Source organism: Artibeus jamaicensis, unplaced genomic scaffold, assembly GCF_021234435.1.
Source record: "Artibeus jamaicensis isolate MK-2021 breed Jamaican fruit bat unplaced genomic scaffold, CSHL_Jam_final contig_399, whole genome shotgun sequence".
NCBI classification, from domain to species: domain Eukaryota; kingdom Metazoa; phylum Chordata; class Mammalia; order Chiroptera; family Phyllostomidae; genus Artibeus; species Artibeus jamaicensis.
This window is the reverse complement of record NW_026521816.1, coordinates 3,488,602-3,509,931: the sequence shown is the minus strand read 5'-3', so window position 1 is coordinate 3,509,931 and position 21,330 is coordinate 3,488,602. Positions and strand designations below refer to the sequence as shown.

At 38.9% G+C, this 21,330-nt stretch overlaps 1 protein-coding gene across 1 annotated transcript in view; it reads right to left on the bottom strand.

Annotated features, from left to right (window-relative positions):
* Window positions 1–1,549: 1,549 nt before the first annotated feature.
* ST6GAL2 (ST6 beta-galactoside alpha-2,6-sialyltransferase 2) overlaps window positions 1,550–21,330 on the bottom strand; it is a 40,172-nt gene continuing 20,391 nt past the window's right edge. The window contains exons 4-5 of the mRNA XM_037145361.2: window positions 20,792–20,966; window positions 1,550–1,806 (exon numbers count right to left, since the gene is read on the bottom strand). Coding sequence (XP_037001256.2) covers window positions 1,550–1,806; window positions 20,792–20,966 — 432 coding nt within the window. The remainder of the gene's footprint in view (window positions 1,807–20,791; window positions 20,967–21,330) is intronic.

The window sequence follows — 21,330 nt, the reverse complement described above, 5'->3', positions numbered from 1 at the left end:
TTATAATAAGCCATAGGAGCTGTCTGTTATCCAACTGGATTTCTGCTGTGTAGACTGATCAAATAGCTATAAGTTTGTGTAAATCACTCTTGCTCAAGAAAGCAGTCCTTAGAGAACTCACACACACAAAAAATCCTAGACCAAGAAAACATTTCATAAACTCTTCTGACATTCACATGCTTCTGAGGGAGAGCATTTAACTAAGCTGCTATGGTCTTTGTGAATAAGTGTTGACCAGACCACCAAAATGTATCTTGACTATATATTGGAATAATAACATATTTAATTAAGGTATTTCAAATATTTCTGTTTCACTATGTTCATATCAAAATTTTTTTCAATGTAACAGTGACAAAAATTAAGATAAAAAACCCCAAACTATATATAGCTAAGCATTGGGATGACAGTTTCCCCTCTATCTGCCTTTCCTTCTGAAGCAGATATGTGTTGTCCTTGTTGTTAAAGAGCCATGCTTTCACACAATTTTATTTAATTATATGGCTCTCTTATATTACTGACAAAATCATATCTGTGAAAACAAATTCCTAAATGTCCAACTGTAGGAAGAATTAGTGTCAGGTTTTCAATAGCTGATACTGACCTGCAAGAAATCCTTATAAAACACATAAGTGTGCATCCCCAGAAGCACAGGGTTACTGCTCTTTTCTTCTGGATTGGAAGGAACCCTCTCCTACAGGTGTGTTGTCCTTGTCAGTATGTATAACTATGAAGGCTGTGGGGAGGACTGGCAGAGCAGAAGGTACGAGGTGGGAATGCTGGAGTTGGAACCATCTTGTCCACGGCCACCCTGCAGCGTCATGATTGTGTTACTTGCCAGTGATGTTGCTTTCCATCTGGGTGATACTCCTAGTTGAGTAAGGAAATTCTGCAGGAAAACCAAGTGTCTCCTCAGAGGTGCTAATCTAGGGTTGGCTTGTTCTTGGATTATTCAACATGGGTGATCTATGATTTTAGAAATGTGTCCTGATACAAAGAGCAAATCACTCAGTGCATACTAGGAAGCACAGGTGGTAAATGCAATGGTTTGGAAACACAAGCACCTCATAAGATATTGTAAAGATTTTTGCTGTTAAAATGAATACATCTGAGTTCTAATTTAGACAGTCATCATAAACTCTAGGCTCCTTAATGATGAATGCCCATACAAGTGACACACTAGATGTTATACTGTACCTCAGTGTTACCATTTTGCAGTATAAGCCATTTCTCCATATCACTGAAATAGACCCAGATAAGCAGTGTCCATGGCATAAGAAAAGCTTAACATTTTTCTTACTTATTTTCTTTTTTTCAGCATCTTCTTATTTTCTTTTTTGCATCTTTCTTGATATATTTTTTCTTTTTAATTCCATTATTATATTCAAAGCAGTAATAAATACCAGTGGCTTAGATAAAGAATTTTTGTGGCCAAAAATTGCAGTTTAAAAGACTCAAGACTACATTGCCTAAAATATATCTTCAAGTATTTTTTGTGACTTAGAGAACAACGGTAGTACCTTATTGCACATTGGTTCCCAAGAGTCTCTTTTCACGAGCTGGGGGTGGCGCAGTGCACAGCCCGCAGCCCTGGCAGGACCACCTTCCCCTTATGGTGCAGGTCAGCCCTGGCACCCATGTTCAGGCGCTGCACCAGCAGCTTCTCGTAGAGCAGTGGGTGGTATGCTCCCAGTGTGCAGGCTTCATCATAGTAGGGCTCGTGGTAGTGGCAGAGCTCTGTCTGCCTGATGGATGGGATGTACTCATACACATGCACCTCACTGCACAAGGACATCATGACGAGGATTCCTGACATGAAGAGAAAAGTGGAACTTGATGAACTCCAAATGGTAGGGGAATATTGGGATAGTGGTAGTGGGCAATGACAGTGGCAAAAAAACCCCTTGCTCTGTACTCTTATCTTTACAACTGCAGGGTTCCAACTTCCAGTAAGTGGGTGTACTGGTTCATGGGGTGGGGGCACATTAAGATGTAATGCTAGCATATGTACTTGTTCAGCTGATTACTATGGGACAGAAAAATAAAAGACACAGTTACTTAACCTAAAAACCTACAATCTAGTGAGTGACAGATTTGCATCCCTCAAGTTAGAAAATCATGTATCACATTCTACACTCAGGTCCCATCTGATTTGTAATGGTAGAACTGCTATTTTTCAAAGATACACATTAAAATTGATTATAAAATAATTGCTTGACTATAAATTAAATATAACATAGTTGAATTAAAAGAAATGGAGTTGTAAACACAGAGTTTAAGATTCATATTAACACAATTACTTTTCTCACTGGAGCTGTATTAAAGTTGCTTTAATTGCTTTATTTTAATGTTTCAAATAGATAGCTATAACACATAATCATCACTGAGAAAATCTAGTTTGTGATCTAGGCTAATGGGCTTTCTTTTCCTAGCACCACCTTGTTAACACCCTTTAAACATGAAAAAAATATGCACATCCATTTAAGGGATACCCCTTTAAAAGTTATCCCTCGTTATGGAAAAACAAAGTCATGCAGTTAGTTCCTATTATAGTCAATATTTGTCTGCAGAGGATGATCATGTTTCTAATTTATCAACCCTGTTTGCATCATGAAAATCCCACAGCCAGAGAAAATCCTGCATGAGGGATACCAAGGGGGATACCATTCAACCCATGGACATGAACTAAGGGGGTGGGAGAATGCTGGAGGGGAGGTGGGTACAGGGCAAAGTGGGGATAAAAGGAAGAAAAAATGGGAAAACTATAATAGCATAATCAATAAAATATACTTTTAAAAAGAGTGAGGGACTTCTTTTTAGTTTGTGCTGCATATTTAGGTACCCACTCCCTGTGTGACTTCAAAAGGGGGTGTCCTTGGTGGTTCTCTCTGAGCTCCACCTGAATCACTGTCACATTTGGCCAGCTCAAGGAAGGGGCCATAGCTGGGCAATAGGTCAGCCATGGAAGAAGAGGAAGAAGCCAGTAGAATGGAGAGGAACTGACCAATAACTGGGAGTTTTTACATTAGCTTTTGGGAACAACTTTACTTCATAGATTTGAACAGAGTAATCTTTTCTTTGTTAGAAATATGTTTTACTCTCAGCCACAGTACCTATATTGTGGCTGTCAATCACATTTTATAGTCTTCTAACCAAGATACCATTGTCATCTCTGGAGCAGCTCCCTTTTTCCTTCTTCCTTTTTACCCCTTGCCTGGAGGTTGCCATTTTAGGGTCAAGCCTCCCAATCCCTGGGCAAGCTTTCTGGATCTTTTGTGCAAAATCAGGCTCCTCTCACTTAGGCACCTTTCTTTTGCCATTGCAACCCCCTCAGTAGTTTATAGGTTGAGGTTTTTAGTTTCGTTTACCCAGCTCTGCCTTGCCTGCTTGGTCCACTGCCTGGCTGGGCTTCCTCTCTGCTTGGCTGACTGTCTCTGATTTCTGCCCCTCATATAAATCTGGATGAATGTTTCTTTAACTCCTTGGATGTGGAGTTTCATGCAGTTTGATTTTTGGCACTTCTGGTTGTTTATTATTTTTAAATTGGTCCTTATCCTTCTTTTGGTCGTGTGAGGAGGCAAAGCATTTCTACCTATGCTTTGGTCTAGGCTGCAGTTCCCAACAGAGCCCATGAGTGTCCCAAAGAGCTATAGCCCAGCCTCTAGCCCACAAGAGCTGGCACTTTGTTAAAGTTCTTCAAACTTCTTGTATTGATTGTACAAACTTCTTGTACAAATCTTTTGTATTGATTTCAAACTAGTAGAATGTGGGGGCGACTTTCCTTGCAAGTCCCACCGTGTGCCACGGATAATGTGATCTGCTTGGGGAGGAGAAGTGAGCAGTGGCCAGTTTCACAGGGGAAAAAGGCCTCGAGCCCCCTCCTCCAGGGCCTTTTGAGTTGTGATACACAGGAATACAAGGTGGCAAGGATCAAACAGTAGATTTCTTTTCATTTCAAAGAAATCTGAGGGCTTACTCTCAGTCAGAATCTGTCAGGAATAGAGTTTTAGGATTTCTTGCTGGAACGCTTAACATATGAATAAAAGCATTCTTAGAAGAGCAAATTTCACAGGTTTATCAGGAAGTTTTTGTGACCCCAGATTCCGCCCCCCAGGACATTCTCTAGCAAGTCAAGGAGCTGCCCCTCTCCCCATTAGGTGTTCAGGCTTAAAGGGATTAGAGCCAGGAAGCACTTCTCCCAGAGGACATGGCGACTCTGGTTATGTCAAAGCCAGGGGGCAAGAGTCCATTGCTCTTTGTTGCAGCACACCCCAAGCCCCAATCCTTCCATAAAGGCCTCCTAAGTGATAGAGTCTGGCTTAGGTTGCCCCCCATTGTGAGGGGTCTTACCTGTCATTGACTTCTGACCAAGCTTTGAGAGCAGGGAGAGGAAACTGAGGCAGTGATTGCTACCAGAGACAAGCTTTGTCTCCTGTGGCTGGCACTTCAGAGGTCGTCCCTCACCCTTAGCTACAAGGGGTTGAGTTACAATTCCTAAAACCAGGCAGATAGATCTACAACACCAGCAAGGCTCTCATTTAAAACGGAAGGTGAAATAAGTAGTTTCTCTAACTAAAGAAGGCTAAAAAAATACATATCCACCAAACCAACATTGCAAGGCATGCTAAAGGGACTGTTTTAAGAAGACGAAAAAAGAGAGTGAGAGAGGAACATAGGTATAAACGAGAAAAATGGCAATGAATAAGTACTTATCAATAATAACCTTAAATGTTACTGGATTAAATGCCCCAATCAAAAGACATAGGTTAGTTTAATGGATAAGAAAAACATGCTCTACATATATGTTGCCTATAAGAGACCCATCTCAGAACAAAGTACCTACACAGATTGAAAGTGAATGGTTGGAAGAAAATTTCCCAAGAAAAAGAACAGGAAATAAAAGCTGGGGTTACAATACTTATATGAGACAAAGTAGATTTCAAAACAAAGGCCATAAAAAAGACATAGAAGGACCCTTAATAATACTCAAGGGTAGACTCCATCAAGAATATATAAATGTTATAAACATATATGCACTCAATATAGGAGCACCCAAATATATAAGAAAATCTTGAAGGACTTAAAGAAAGATAATGACAGCAACACTTGTAGTAGGGAATTTTAACAGCCGACTGTCAACAATGGACAGATCTTCTAAAGAAGCAACAGTGATACTGTGGCACTGACAGGTGCACTATTTCAAATGGATTTAATTGATGCACAGACCCTTTTACCTCAAATAAGCAAAATACACATTTTTTCAAATGTATGTGGAACATTTTCAAGGATAGACCACATGAGAGGACACAAAACAAGCCTCAACAAACTCAAGATAATTGAAATCATATCAAGCATTTTCTCAGACCACAATGGCTTGAAATTAGAAGCCAAACTAAAGGAAATAATTAAAAAAACAGTCAAGTTCATGGACACTGAATAACATATTATTAAACAATGAGTGGTTTAACAGTGAGATCAAAGTAAAAAACATAAAGCTTGTTGAAACAAATGAAAATTAAGACACAACAACCCTAAACTTATGAGACACAGTGAAGGCAGTCCTGAGAGGGAAGCTCATAGCAATACAGGCCTACCAAAAAAGATAGAAAACTTTCAAATAAACAACTTAATCCTACATCTACAAGAAATGGAGGAACAATAACAAAGCCCAGAGCAAGTAGAAGAAAGGAAATAATCAAAATCAGAGTAGAAATAAACTACATAGAGACTAAAAGAACAATTCAAAGGATCAATAAATCCAGGAGCTGGCACTTTGAAAAGATAAATGAAATCAACAAGACTTTAACCAGACTCATCAAGAAAAAAGAGGGAAAACCCAAATAATAAAATCAGAAGGGAAGAGAAGAAATTACAATTGATACCACAGAAACACAAAAGATTATAAGAAATTACTATGAACAAATATATGCCAAGAAATTTGAAAACTAGGGTGAAATGGACAAATTTCTAGAAACATATAGTCTTCCAAACCTAAATGAGGAAGAAGCAGAAAGTCTGAACAGACCAATAACAGCCAGTGATATTGAAGCAGTAATCAGAAAACTCCCAGCATACAAAAGCCATGGACTGGACTATTTCACAGGAGAATTTTACAAAACATTTAAAGAAGAGCTAACTCCTATTCTTCTCAAACTATTCTAAAAAAACCCAAAAGAGGAAAGACTACCAAACTCTTTTTATGACACCAGCATCTTCCTAATCCCAAAATGAGATAAAGACATAACAAAGAAAGAAAACTACAGGCTAATAACATTGGTGAACATAGATGCTAAAATCCTGAAAAAAATATTGGCAAACTGCATCCAGCAATACATTAAAAAGTTCATACACCATGATCAAGTGGGATTCATTCCAGGGATACAAGGATGGCACAATATTTCTAAATCAATAAACATAATAAATACATCACATAAACAAAATGAAAGACAGAAATCATATGATCATATCAGTAGATGCTGAAAAAACATTTGATAAGGTACAGCACCCATTTATGATAAAAACACTCAGCAAAGTGGGAATAGAGGGAGCACACCTCAATATAAAAAAGGTCATATATGAGAAACCTCCAACCAACATCATACTCTGTGGGCAAAATCTAGAAGCTTTCACCCTAAGATGAGGCACAAGACAAGAGTGACCACTTTCACCACTTCTCTTCAACACAGTATTCGAAGTTCTATCCCCAGTGATCAGACAAGAAAAAGAAATGAAAAGCATCCAAATTGCAAAAAAGAAAGTAAAACCATCATTGTTTGCAGCCGACAGATGGTGTACACAGAAAAACCTATAGACTCCATTGAAAAACTACTCCACCTAGTAAGTGAATTTGGCAAAATGGCAGGATACAAAGTCAATATTCAGAAATCAAAGGCATTTTGATACCAATAATGAAATATCAGAAACAGAAATTAGGAAAAACATCTTGTTTATTATAGAAAGAAGAAAAATAAAGTACCTGGGAATAAACCTAACCAAGGAGGTAAAAAACCTGTACTCAGAAAACTACAGAACACTGAAGTAAGAAATTAAGAAAGACACAAATAAATGGAAGCATATACTGTGTTAACAAACTGGAAGAATTAACATCACTAAAATTCCCATACTACCCAAACCAATTTATATATTCCATGTAATCACTATTAAAATGCTAATGACATACTTCACAAATATCGATCAAATATTTCAAAAATATATATGGAACCATAAGTGACTGTGGATAGCCTCAGCAATTTTGAGAAAGAAGAAAAAACAAACAAATGGGACTGCATCAAATTAAAAAGCTCTGCATAGCTAAAGAAAACATCAGCAAAATGAAAAGGGAACAAATGGTATGGGAAAGCATATTTGCCAACAATACCTCAGACAAGGGTTTGACCTCAAAAATATAGAAAAAACTCATATGATTCCACACCAGGAAGACAAAAAATACAGTTAAAAAGTGGGCAAAGTACCTAAAGAGATACTTCTGCAAGGAGGACATACATATGAAAGGATACTCAGCATCACTATCAATCAGAGAGATGCAAATTAAAACCACAATGAAGAGGGACTTCTGCCAAGACAGAGGTGTAGGTGGAAACACCTTGCATCCTTGCACAACCAAATCTAAAAACAACAAAGTTTTAACAACAATAAACATAATCTAACCACACAGAAAATCGACAATATGGAGTCTGAAAACAACAAAATGCTCAGCTAAACCGGTAAGAGGGGAGAAGCCAGCAGTGGAGTGGGTTGGCCAAAAAGATCCCTTAGAGGGGTGGTGTGCAGGAAGCCGAAGGCGCAGATCCCAGGTGTGGGCTAGCTACTGGCAGACACAGGGAAGAGGCACGGCTGGCTGTCTGTGATCTGTCAAGCATCTGCATGCAGATAAACCAGTGAAGAGGCAAACATTCAGACCGCATGGCGCAGGGCAGTGGGCTCTCACATTTCCTCTCAGATAAACAGGTGAGGGTGAGCGGTGGGACTGACTGAGCATGCAGAGAGGACCGCCATTGCTCCGTCTCTGACCCCACCCCCACATACAGCATCACAAACCAGCGACCTGGGTGGCCCGACCCTGGTGATCAACTAAGGCTCTGCTCCTCATATGTACAGGCACAAACAGATAAAAACATGGCTCAAGAACAACTCAGAGCCCCAGAGCCAATAAATCTAAGCGATGAAGAAATAGCCAAACTTTCAGATGCACAGTTCAAAACACTGGTGATCAGGATGCTCACACAACTGGTTGATTTTAGTCACAAATTAGAGGAACATATGAAGGCTAAACTAATTGAAATGAATGGTAATGCACAGGAAACCAATAGTAATGGAAAGGAAACTGGGACTCATATCAAGGGAGTAGACCAGAAGGAAGAAAAAAAATGACCAAACAGAAAAGAATGAAGAAACAAGAATTCAAAAAAATGAGGAGAGGCTTAGGAACCTCAAGGACATCTTTAAATGTTCCAACATTTGAATTATAGGGGTACCAGAAGGGGAAGAGGAACAGTCACAAGTGGAAACCTTATTTGAACAAATAATAAAAGAGAACTTCCCCATTCTGGCAAAGGAAATAGACTTCCAGGAAATCCAGGAAGCTCAGAGAGTCCCAAAGAAGATGGGCCCAAGAAGGAACACACCAAGGCACATCATAATTCCATTAGCCAAGATTAAAATGAAGGAGAGAATCCTAGAAGCAGCAAGAGATAAGAGGACAGTCACCTACAAAGGAGTTCTCATCAGACTGTCAGTGAATTTCTCAAAAGAGACCTTACAGGCAAAAAGGGGCTGGAAAGAGGTATTCCAAGTCATGAAAACCAAAGACCTACAACCAAGATTGCTCTATCCAGCAAAGTTATCATTTACAATGGAAGGACAGATAAAATGCTTCTCAGATAAGATCAAATTCAAGGAGTTCATCATCACCAAGCCCTTATTATATGAAATGTTAAAGGGACTTACCTAAGAAAAAGAAGATAAAAAATATGAACAGTGAAAGGACAGCAAACTCACAGTTATCAACAAACACATGTAAAACAAAAGTAAATTAAGAGGACAGCTAGATCAGGAGTGAACCATAGAAATGAAGATCACGTGGAGGATTAGCAATAGGGGATTGGGAGAATGAGAAGGCGGGAGAAGGTACAGAAAATAAGTAGCATAGACAGTAGATAGAAAATAGATGGGGGGGGTAAGAATAGTAGGGGAAATACAGAGTCCAAAGAACTTGAGAGACACGTCATGAACTAAAGGGGGTGAATGGTGGGGGAGGGGTGTGCAGGGTGGAGGGGAACGGAGGGGGGGAAATAGAACAAATGTAATGGCATAATCAATAAAAAATTTAAAAAATTAAAAAAACACAATGAAATACCACTTCACACCAGTGAGAATGGCCATCATAAACAAATCAACAAAACACAAGAGGTGGTGAGGCTGTAGAGAAAAGGGAACCCCAGTACACTGTTGATAGTAATGCAGACTGGTGTAGCCACTGTAGGAAACAGTGTGGAATTTCCTCCAAAACTAAAAATATGACTACCTTTTGACCTGGTGATTCCACTGTTGGGATTATACCCCCCAAATTCTGAGACACCAATTCAAAAGAACCTATGCACTTCAATGTTCATAACAGCATTATTTACAATATAGTCTTCCAGTGTTGGAAACACTGGAAATGTTTGGAAACAGCCTAAATGTCCATCAGTAAATGAGTAGATCAAAAAAAAAACCCTTTAGTACATTTACAAAGTGGAATAGTATGCAGCAGAAAGAAAGAAGGAACTCCTACCTTTTATGACAGCATAGATGGAACTGGAGAATATTATGCTATGTGAAATAAGCCAGGTGGTGAAAGACACATACCATATGATCTCACTCACCTATAAGTGGAACCTTATCAACAAAACATATGAGGGAGCAAAATAGAACGAGACTTGGAAATAAAGAACAAACTTGACAGTGACCAGAAGGGAGAGGTATGGGGCTACTGGGGGAAAAATGGGGAAGGGTCAAGTCAGGGAACATGTAAAAAGGACCCGTGGACAAGGACGATGGGGGGAAGTATTGAATGTGGGAGAGGGATGTGAGCAGGGCAGAGGAGAGCAATGGGGGAAAAATGAGGACAACTGTAAACAGCAAAAAACATTTTTTTAAAAAAAGAACAATGTTGGAGAGAAAATGGGGGCTGCAATAATACATTATTTCTGTAAAGACTGCTTTACATTTAGGAAATTAAACATCTTCCAATGTTTAAATTAAAAAGAAACAATTAGCAAATTATACTAAAGAATTAACCTTTAAATTTAAAAATAGAGTTTAAGCCTATAACCTAAATTTCTTAGGGCTACTTGAAGACAGTGTGTTAAATATTGTACTGAGAAAAATGTTTGGATATAACCATGCTTTCTGCTGAAGTGCTATGGTGCCAAGCCCTGTCACCCACAAATGACACAGCTACCAACAACACATGGTTTTCAAATGGTTTCTGAATTACCACCAATAGGGTTCCATGTTGGGAGTCCCCAACCAACCCCTAGGTTTTATGATTGGTTGTGCTGACTATATAAGCACATGCTCATGCTCAGCTATGATTTATTATGGCAAAAGTATACAAGACAATATCAGCAAAGGAAAAGTCACATGGGGAGAAAAGTTCATGGGAACCATGAACTTTTGGCGCAAGCTTCCAAAATCCTCTCCTGGTAGTCACAAAGGTTTACATAATTACTCTAGGAACATGTGTAAAATGCTGCCAACCAAAAAAGCTTCTTAGAGACTCAGTACTCAAGATTTTCACTGGGAGCTGGTCATGTAGGCAGTCTTTGTCTGGCATAAACCAAAATCCAGACTCCCAGAAGGAAAGCAGGTGCTCAGTATAAGCCATATTGCTTAAATAAATAGTCTAGCACATTGAACCACTCTTATCTGATCAGTTATGGGGGTGGGAACCCTTCCCAACTCTAAGTTCACAGATGCCAATCTTGGAAGCAGGCCTTCCTAAGCATCAGCAGGCAGGCCTACTATGTTAGAATTTTTCTGTACAGATACCATATATGTGTTGGGAAGTGCTCTGCCAGGTTTTAGGAATTGTAACTGCCCACCCACCCCATGACTAAGGCTGAGTGAACGACCTTTGGACTGTGAGCCACTGAGACAAACCTTATCTCCCTGGCAGGAGCGCTGCTTCTGCTTCATCCATCTCTGGTAGGTTAGTCCATGATGGGTAAGACCCCTCAGAGTGGGGTCAACCTAAACCACACATGATCACTTAGGAGGCCCTCAAGGAAGGACTCGGGCGGCTGCAGCAAAGAGGGGGTGATGGACCCTGGCTCCCTGGCTATTCTGACATAGTCTAGGTCCCCATTTCTGTCTGGGAGAAGCACTTTCTGGCTCTAATTCACTTAAGCCTAAAAATCTCTGACGGGGAACGAGGTGCAGTTCGTTGCTGGCTAGAACAGATTTTGGGGTGATTGAGCATAAGAAAGAATTTGTAAAGTCCTGTGAAGCCTGCTTTGCTAAGAGTGTTTTCATTCATATGATAAGGGTCCAAGCAGGAAATGAATATGTCTCCCAAAGTTTTTGCAACCCCCTTACCTGACAGACACTGACTCAGACTAAGCCCTCAGATTTCTTTGAAATACTATCTATTGTTTGATCCTCACCTGACATTGATTGACGAGCTTTACCTGTATTCCTGTGTGGTATGAACCTAATAAAAGCCATTGAGGAAGGGGCTCTTGGTCCTTCTCTTTTGAGAGACTGACCACCTCTCCTCCCCAAGCAGATCATGTCTCGGTTGTGTTACTTTCATTCGTGGAGGATGGGGGGACTTGGGGGTAAAGTTTCCCCCACATACATGTATAAATTCAAAGTATCATGTTACTTTGTAATAATTTCCCCATGCCAGATCAACATGGGGAATTCACATCTGGTTATGCTAATAATGTTATTACTATTTTTCATTTCCTCTCTTATAAGCTCAGGATTACCCCAAAAGTAAGAAGAATACAAATCACCTAATGCTGTGCTATTCAGTAAAGAATTTTTAAAAAACTACTTAAAGACATTTAATGTGAAATAATATTGTTTATTAGCTGCCAAAAAGAAACTGCTTTCATCACTAATAAAATTTTACCACTTTTATGTGGAGCTTCAGTTTTTAGCAGGCAAATTAATGCTTAGATACCTCTTCATGTATTTTTACAAGCCAATCAAATGTGCAGGTGGACAGGACAGCTTTTTATAATAATTAAACATAATTCAATTAATGTTACATTTCTTTGGCCAGATTTTACAGATGAGTCCATACAAGAGATTCACTTAAGGAAAAAAATGAGTGTAAATTTTTCCAGGCAATTATGACTCAAGAGGCATTCATTCATGTGCCCAAGTACATGTTTTAAAATATTGTATAGTGCAATATAATTATCAAACCATTTAAAAAGAAATTTCAACTGGTCTCAATAAAATGTCACATTATATAACTCAATATAACAAGCAGTATATGTACTTATTTATTTGCTCCAAAATGTGGATAAAAAGCAAACTTCATCCCATGTTCTGATTATCACAAATTCAGAATGAATGAGGTTCTTTCTATAAAACTCTACTTTGCATATACCATTGTATTTGATGTGTTTTCAGAGTCTAGTATAATTTAATATACTAGACTCTAACTTTACTGTAATTACACTAAAATTATCTTGCTTTTAGCCAACAATATTTAAAGTAATATCCAAAACTGTTAAAAGTAATAGAATTTCCCCTTGACAAATACCATATGATCTCACTTATATGTGGAATCCAGTGAACAAAACAAACTGACAAACAAAATAGAACTAGAGACATGGATACATGGAACAGATTGACATCTGTCAGGGGTTGGGAACTGGATAAAAGAAGGTGAAAGGAGGAGCCAAAGGACTCATGAATTCATTTTTAAAATGAAAACTTATGAGAACTATACTTAAGACTATTTAAGGAACAAAAGTGTTTTAAGTGAGATTGCTTCAAAACATCAGTAATTAAAAGGTCGTTTGGAAATTTGAACTTCATGTAATAAAATAATAATTTAAGAAGTATCTACTATATTAAATAAAATTATTTAATGGGAAAAATAATACTTGAAGGACAATTTTTAGCTCACTTGTTTCATGGTAACACATTCATAATTCATTATTTACAGGGAAATGCAAGAACTTTTCTAACCAATATAACTGTGATGCATTTTATGTAGTCATAAATATGGATGTTCTGTGGCTTATTATTTTGTGTTAGTCATGAGTTTCAATGATATCTTGAAAACTCAGAACCCCAAAACCAGCATAAAACAGAAAAAATAAAGGAAGCTATGATCTGTTAAGCATATTGTTCTTGTATGTATATTAAATAGGCTGAAATTATAGTATTCACATGTATGAATTTTATTTTTTTAAGATTTTATTTATTTATTTTTAGAGAGAGGGGTAGGGAGGCAGAGGGAGAAGGAGAGAAATATGGATGTGCAACAGAAACATCAATCAGTTGCCTCTTGCATGCCCCCAACTGGGGATCTAGCTCACAACCCAGGCATGTGTCCTGACCAGGAATTGAGCCTGTGACCTTTTGGTTTGCAGGATGACAATGAACCCACTGTGCCACACCAGGCAGGGCTCTGTGAATTTTAGAAATAGTACTTATAATCAATAGGGGCTGCCTTTTAAAAGGGTGGAGGGAGGTGATGGTGATTTCTACAAGAAAAATACTGTCAATGGTAGATTTTATGTGAGCCCATCTCAGCGCTGCTAGTTGAGTCCTGAGCTCCAGGCCTGTCTGCCTGATGGTGCCTTATGGTGCTCACTCAGCCTATGAGCCTGGGAAGTAAAGCTGGTGCCTCCTGGTTTGGCTGAATGCCCTACTTCATACAGGTGGCAACCCAACCCAGCCATGGTTTGTGACTCCAGGTAACCTCACCAACCTTCTATAAAAATATCTGTAGCTACTGTACTAGGCACATGATACTTCAAAGATTATTAGTATCTTCATTTTCTAGTTGAAAAACTGAGGCTTGGATACAGTCAGTAACTTGCTTATGATCACATATTTAGTTGGCTACTTGATTCTGGTCTCTATAAAACTTGAGGTTTTAATCACATATAAAATGGCACAGAAGGAGGTGGGTATCCTTCTACATGTGAGACCAGATGAAGTGCAGTTGAGAGTCTGTAAGGTGACATAAGTTACAGCTTCCCATTCTTTTGTTCCTCTCTGCATCTATAAAGCTAATTAATACCTATGGTGCATCTGTTGTGCCATGAACCAAAGGAGCCTCATTTATTACAACAATGTTTATAATAACTAAATCTAGATGAGGTCAAAATTTGGAAGAGCATAGACTAAAATAAAATCAGGATGGCATACTAAGAGTGGGGGAGTTTTTTAAGATTTTAAAAAATGTTTAAATATTTGCTTATAATGGATATCTCCCCTTCTTATAGGTCCTACAAAGGAGAATCTTCAAAAAAGTTGCAAAGAAACATCTTAATAAAGCAACACAGGGTCACTCTCTTCTTTAAGGTTTACAGAAAGATTCTCACCAATATCTATGTCAGGAGAAATAATCTATCTAGATCTCATTTGATGTACATAGGTAAATAAAGTGAGATTTCTTAAAAAGTCAAGTTTTCACTAATTCCCAATGACCTTGTAACCCAAAGTCCAAATGTACTTGCACAGTTATATTAAACTGCTTTGATAATAATTCAGTAATCAAAGTGCAACTGAGTTTGGTTTCTTATTCAATTGCAGTAAATATTTATTTCTTTAAAAATAATTCTTCAAAATATTTTGTTTGGTAAAACTGTTTGTGATAATATGATGTTAAAAAGGTAGAAAACATAGTTTAAAAATATTCATTTAGAAATCTGAGATGACTAATTTTAGTATACATCATAAATATAAAACTAATAAGATTGTATTAACATTAAATAGGCTTAATAATATAAAAGTATAGTTTAATTCATTTAATATTAAAATATATTTATATTGCATCAATATAAATATATGTATGCATTTTTAATTAATTAACTTCCCTTGTAAAAGAGCATAATAAATTATGAAGAGGTTCTTACTTAGTGCTAGGTCAATGTGTTCATCAAATCCTACAACTTGCCGCCCTTCCACTATGAAAGAGTAGTCTTTACATTTGTAGATAAAACAAGAACAATTTATTTAGATGCAAATATTTGTGTCCAAATCTGATTGTACTAGGACATCTTGCTCAAAAGACATCTTCTCCCTTGGAACTCAAAATACATAGATCCCACAGAACCCAGGAGAAGCAAAGTCCTATGACTTAGGCACTGAGACCATTGCTGCTCCAGAAGCATTTCCAGGCCCACTGTCACTAAAACCACACTCAGAAAGGTGCACTGAACAGAAACTGCATGTAGACTCATCTTCCTTTCAGTATTAATTGCTTCCCTTTCCCAGTATACCACCCCCCACCCCCATCCCAGTTTCTACCCAATGAGGCAAGCTCGCAAGATTCGTGTGCCATCGTGGAGTGTGCTGGTGCCTGGTTGCAGGTTGCTAATGAGGGCGCAAAAAGGATGTTATCTTCCTGAACAAAAGGTGCTTGCTGAACCATCTGCTCAAATATTAGTGAGAGGTTGATTTCCTAAAATCCATGAAGAGTTGAGATCTTGCTTTCTGTTTCCCAAACTTATACCTCATTAATCAGTATACCCAAGAACTTGGTTCCCAAGATAGAAGTAACCGACCACCCGAACTAACAAAAATCCACGGTAAAAAAATATTTTCATTGATTCTAAAGAGAGAGGGCAGTGGTGGGGGAGAGAGAGAGTGGGGAGAGATAGAAGGAGAGAGAGAGAGAAGAGACATTGATGTGAGAGGGAAAGATCAATAGGCTGCCATCTACATGCGGCCCGAATAGGGATTGAACCTGCAACCCAGACATGTGCCCCAACCTGGAACTGAACTCCCAAACCCCCAGTGCACAGTGCAACACTCCAACCAACTGAGCCACACCAGCCAGTGCAAAAAATCCACTTTTAAGAAGGTATTTACAGTCAGCCATTACAGATGCCATTTATATTGTTTTTAACATAAAATGCCATTTAAAACATAAAATGATTCCATTATGGGAGTAAATTTTATGACTATCTTTTTAAATAAACAAAAAAGATAATGTATTGGTAGAATTCTGGGTTTTCCCACTGAGCCAAATGCCTATCACCTGGATAATACGCCTATCAGTACAGACCCTGTGGATGAGATTTCTAAAATTACCTCCAACTTTAAGATTCTAAAAAGTCAGAAGAGTGGTTCTCAAAGTGGAGTCCCATCAGTTAGCATGACTTAAAAAGCTGTTAGAAATACAAGTTCTTGCCACCTCCAGCTACTCAGAAATTTTCGGAGTAGGCGCAGGTGATCCCTTCCCACTTTTTTTTGAGAGAGAGAGAGAGAGAGAGAGAGAGAGAGAGAGAGAGATCAGTTTGTTGTTCCACTTATTTATGCATTCATTGGTTACTTCTTGTATATGCCCTGACTGGGGATGAAACCTGTGACCTTCTCATACGAAGATGACACTTTAAACAACAGAGCTACTTGGCCAGACTCAGGCAACCCTCCTAAAATGCTGTGGTAGCTAGCTACAAGCATGGCCCCCAATGATCAGTACCTGGTATTCACATCTTTGCATAGTTCCATGTCACAGTAATGAGGCTGACTTGTACAGCAAATAGAAAGTAGCCAATGTGATAGTTTATGACACCATGAAAAGTACTGTGGCCTCCTCCATCCTTGTTCTCTCTCTCTTGGATCCCTTGCTCTGGGCAGCCAACAGCCATGTTGTGAGGAGACTTAAGCACTCAAACAGCCCTATGGACAGGTCCAGGTGGCCTCTGGTCAACAGCTATTGTATAAGCAAGCTACCTTGAAAGCAGACTGGCTGGCCCAAGTCTAAATAAATAGTTTGACTGCAATGCCCTGAGATACTAAACAAAGTTATTCAGCCAATCTGTTCTCAAATTACAAACCCACAAAAACTGTGTGAGATAATAAATGCTTATTGTTCTTTTCAGTACCTGAGTTGTGGGGCAATTTGCTTCACAGCATTAGGTAACTAATATATAAACCCTCTGGCTGATTGTGGTGTATGCTAAACTTTGAGAACCAATGAGCTAGAACATTCAATTCAATCTCCAAATAGTAATTTTTTGCATTTACCATGTGTGCCAGACAATGAGCAGGAACCTAGGTCCCCATATCTTCTGCTCTTTTCCTTTACCACACTTATCATAGTTTGTGTATTTTATGTGCAATGTACCTATATAATGTCTGTCACCCACTGCACTGTCAGTTCTTGGAGACAGGACCTTTGCCTGGCTGGCTTCCTCATGACCATAGCTCTAGGACCCAGCTTGTGCTTGGCACATAGGAGGTGCTCAACTAATACACACTTGTGGATGATGTTTCTGCTCCATCTTCACTGCCTTCCACCTACACAATGAATTCAGTCCCCAGGATCAGACCTCTAAATAGTACCTAACATTTCATTTAAGTTTCCTGGTATGTTCCCCTGGGAATCTAACAGCCACTGGCTAAATTTCCATAAAAAGAAATGTTTTTGTGTTCAAAACAGTCCCTCTAGTCCCTTTTAGAATCCCTCTTCTCTGCACAAGCAGGTTTATAAACATGTACAGGGAAGATATGTGCAGTGGGTTTAGAAACATAAGACATTAAATGGGAGCTGGATGAACAGCACATCAATGAAGAAAGGGGGTCATCTGCTTTGCCTCCAGGTGGAGCCCTGTGCTAATCAATCAGCAAAACAGAAAGTCAAGGGGTTGCCACAGGGCTTTTCTCTGATGACTAGTGTCTGCTGACCTGACTGTGCACCTGGCCAAACCCACAACTGTGCATGTGAAAACAGCCTAATATCACCGATGGGCTAAATGATGGCTTATTTTGTTCAATAACTGACATCACAGGTTAGACTGTTTGGAAATGATGAGGTGGTGAGACAAGTCAATAGCTTTTCAACATGACCTTAAAACACGAAGGGACATTGGGAGAACACTTTTTGGTGAAAGAAAAAACACTCATTGATCTTTAAATATTCTTCTGGCAGATATATTAAGATGTGGGTGACATCATTTTACTAATATATAAGAATGTCCATATTTCTGAACAAGATCAATGGTGGGGTAGAAAGGTTGTAACATCAGCAGAAGAGTCAGAGGATAATGGGGCTCTACTGGACACAGCTTGCCCAGGTTGTATCTCCTGCCCATCTTCAGTGAGGGCCTCACACAGAGATATGGCTGGGACAAGAGTGGCATGTGAAGTCAGTGATGTCAGCCCATGCCTTTTACACACCTGCATCCCCACAAACCCCAGCCTGCCCAGTTGGACTTAATGATGCCTTATTGACTCTTTCTTTTTCATTCCTTTGTGACTAGCAAAAGTTAACAGTGCTGCCTGCAGAACTTTCTGTGATGATGGAGATGTTCTATATCTGCACTCCCAATACAGCAGCCACTGGGAGCACATGGCCCTAAAACCTGAAATGGGGCTAATGACTCTGAGGAATTGAAGCTTTCCTCTTATTTAGTCCTAATTGATTTGAAATGCATATAGGCATTTATGGCTAACAGTTGTCGTGCCGGATAGAGTATTGCTATAAAATAACAACAACTGCAGATTGGCCCACTAGCAAATGCTATTTGCATTTCTCACATGAGCATATAGAAGCTCACAAGATTAAGCAACTTGCTCATAATAAGAAAACTAGTAAATGGTAGAGAAGAATTCACACTCAATATGTCCAACCCAATGACATTCTTATAAAGACATCAAACAACAATCCCCCTTTTCCATGTAATAGAAGTCTTAAAGGCAAGTATCAGCTCTGAAAATTCCAAATTCTCAGTAAATAGCTATGGAAGGAAGCTAGCTTTATATACATGGCCTGATTAGTTTCAACAAAAACAAATGGGTCTCCAGCTATGACTAACTAACCTGAATATCTCAAACCATATCATAATAAGTATATCTGACAAGCCCTCACTGTGCCCTAAAACATTTGCTCTAACAAATATCATCCAAATGACTTCACGAGAAGGCAACAATAAGAAAAAGGCTTTATTAAACTTGTTATATCCTATTATGCTATCTAAGCATTATATTATTCTGTTCTGTTTACCCTTTGTTGATAAACTAGATTATCCTGCCTCCCGCCCCTGCAAATCAACAGGATGCAATGGAACTGCACAAAAGACAAAGGGCTTAGGATTTTAAAATAGTGATTTAGAAATAAAGTGTCAAAGACATGACTTAGAAAATTAAGAGAGGGGTGCCATGCTTAAGGAAAATAATATGCAGAGTCATAGTGTAAATTTTGTTTTGAATTCTGCAGAAAATAGTCACATTATTACAACACCAAAAAACTCTGCAATCCCTAATTCAGATATTGTGTGTGTACCCTGTATCCCACAGGTGGCAAACAAAAGGCCCATGGACCAAATCTGGCCCTTTACCTTATCCAGCCTGGCACCTTATTTCTATCCAGCAGCAGCACCAAGCTCCTTGCCCCTAGTTAAGGAGTAGTTACATTTATACAGTCCTAAAATTATATTTGGCCCTTTGAAGGCAACCATGAGACCCCAGTGAAAATGAGTTTGACACCTCTGCTATATCCATAATAAAACCAGCATTATCTTCTTAAATCTCTCCTTTATTCATAGGGATCCACTATGCAGCCAAAGTTAAGGTGCAGGGTTATACATTCAAAACTAGGGTGAAGAACAAAATAGTTTCTTATGCAAAAAACTAATACCCTTTTGTCCTATTATAGCTTTCATATTGCCAAGGAGATCTAAGAAATTCTTTAGTGTTACTCAGTAAAATCAAAGAAATAATGGGGCAATAAGCTGAAGCATAGGTAAAGAAATGGAGTAAGACCAAAAACTTTGAGGATTAAAACCTGGATAAAAAATAATATTAAGCCAAGTATTATAATCTTGTTATGTAAAATCTATTTTCAGAATAGAGATTCTAGTGGTGAAAGCATATAAGGTGCTAGCATTAGTCTCATCAAAGCCTGGACCAACAAACCTGGTACTATCCTGTGGTCACATATTCAGCTGCCCATCCTGGCTTCACATGGGCAATGTGCACAGAGATGGCTGGGGTGGGGTCTATGTGTCCATGCCTTGAATCTAGTAGGACCTTAAATGCTCTGATCCATAGAGCACAGCACAGAGATGCTATGCACGTCTCCCGGCCTCACTTTAAGAAATTGGCAGTTTCTATTCCCTGTCTTTGGAACACTTGACAGGAGACCATATAAGAAGTCCAGTTACCCTGAGACCACCATATAAGAGACCACATGCATCCACAGGTGCAGAGTCCCAGCTGCAATGAGCCTCCTAGCTGTCCCTGCCAAAGGGCCAAATGTGGGAGTGAAGCTGTCCAATGACACAGACGAATATAACCAAGTGACCCTCATCAGTGCCTGTGGAACAATAGAATTGCCCAGACAAGCCCCTCCTGACCCACAAAATCATGAGAGAAAATAAAGTAGTTCTTATTTAGACCTTGGAATTTTTGGGTAGTAGGTTGCACAGCAATAGAAACTGGAACAGAATGTTTCTTCTTCAGTTAGTATATTTTCCCTCTAAAACCACCTATTAATTGCTCTTATTACATAATAGAAATGTGTATTTATTAAGTATCAGGCCTAACCTTCCCTGTGCACCCAATCTTCCCAGTTTTCATATATACCTACCAATGAAGCCAGAAGATGGTGGGTTGGGCTGAATCTTCTCCTTAGTGTTCTCCTGGATAATGTCCCAAAGCTGCCATATAAATTTAGGATGAAGAATGTAAAATGGCTGATTTGGGTTTCTCTGACGATGCTGAACATATGGAGTAAATAGGTTGTAATCTGGCTTCTTGTACCACTAAGAGAAAAAAAAATCAACACAATCAAGTACTGAGGACTACACTGTGAAAAGGGCACAGGGCAGCACCAGGAGGGAGGCATTCAGAAGTAGAGGAGGGACTGAGTACAAAGAGAGCAGCATGGTTCTAGCCCCAAGGGACTGACACTATTCTTTAGTAAAGTGAGGGAGCATTCAGCAGATTTTCTGAATAGGACCAGATAATAAATATGTTTGGCTTTTTGGGTTATACGATCTCTGCAGCAAGACTCAACTCTGTCTTTGTACTGGGAAAGCAACCACACAAGATACAAAATGAATGGCATGGCTTCATTTTAATAAAAATTCAACTTATGCAAGAAAAAAATTCAAGATGGAAAGACTT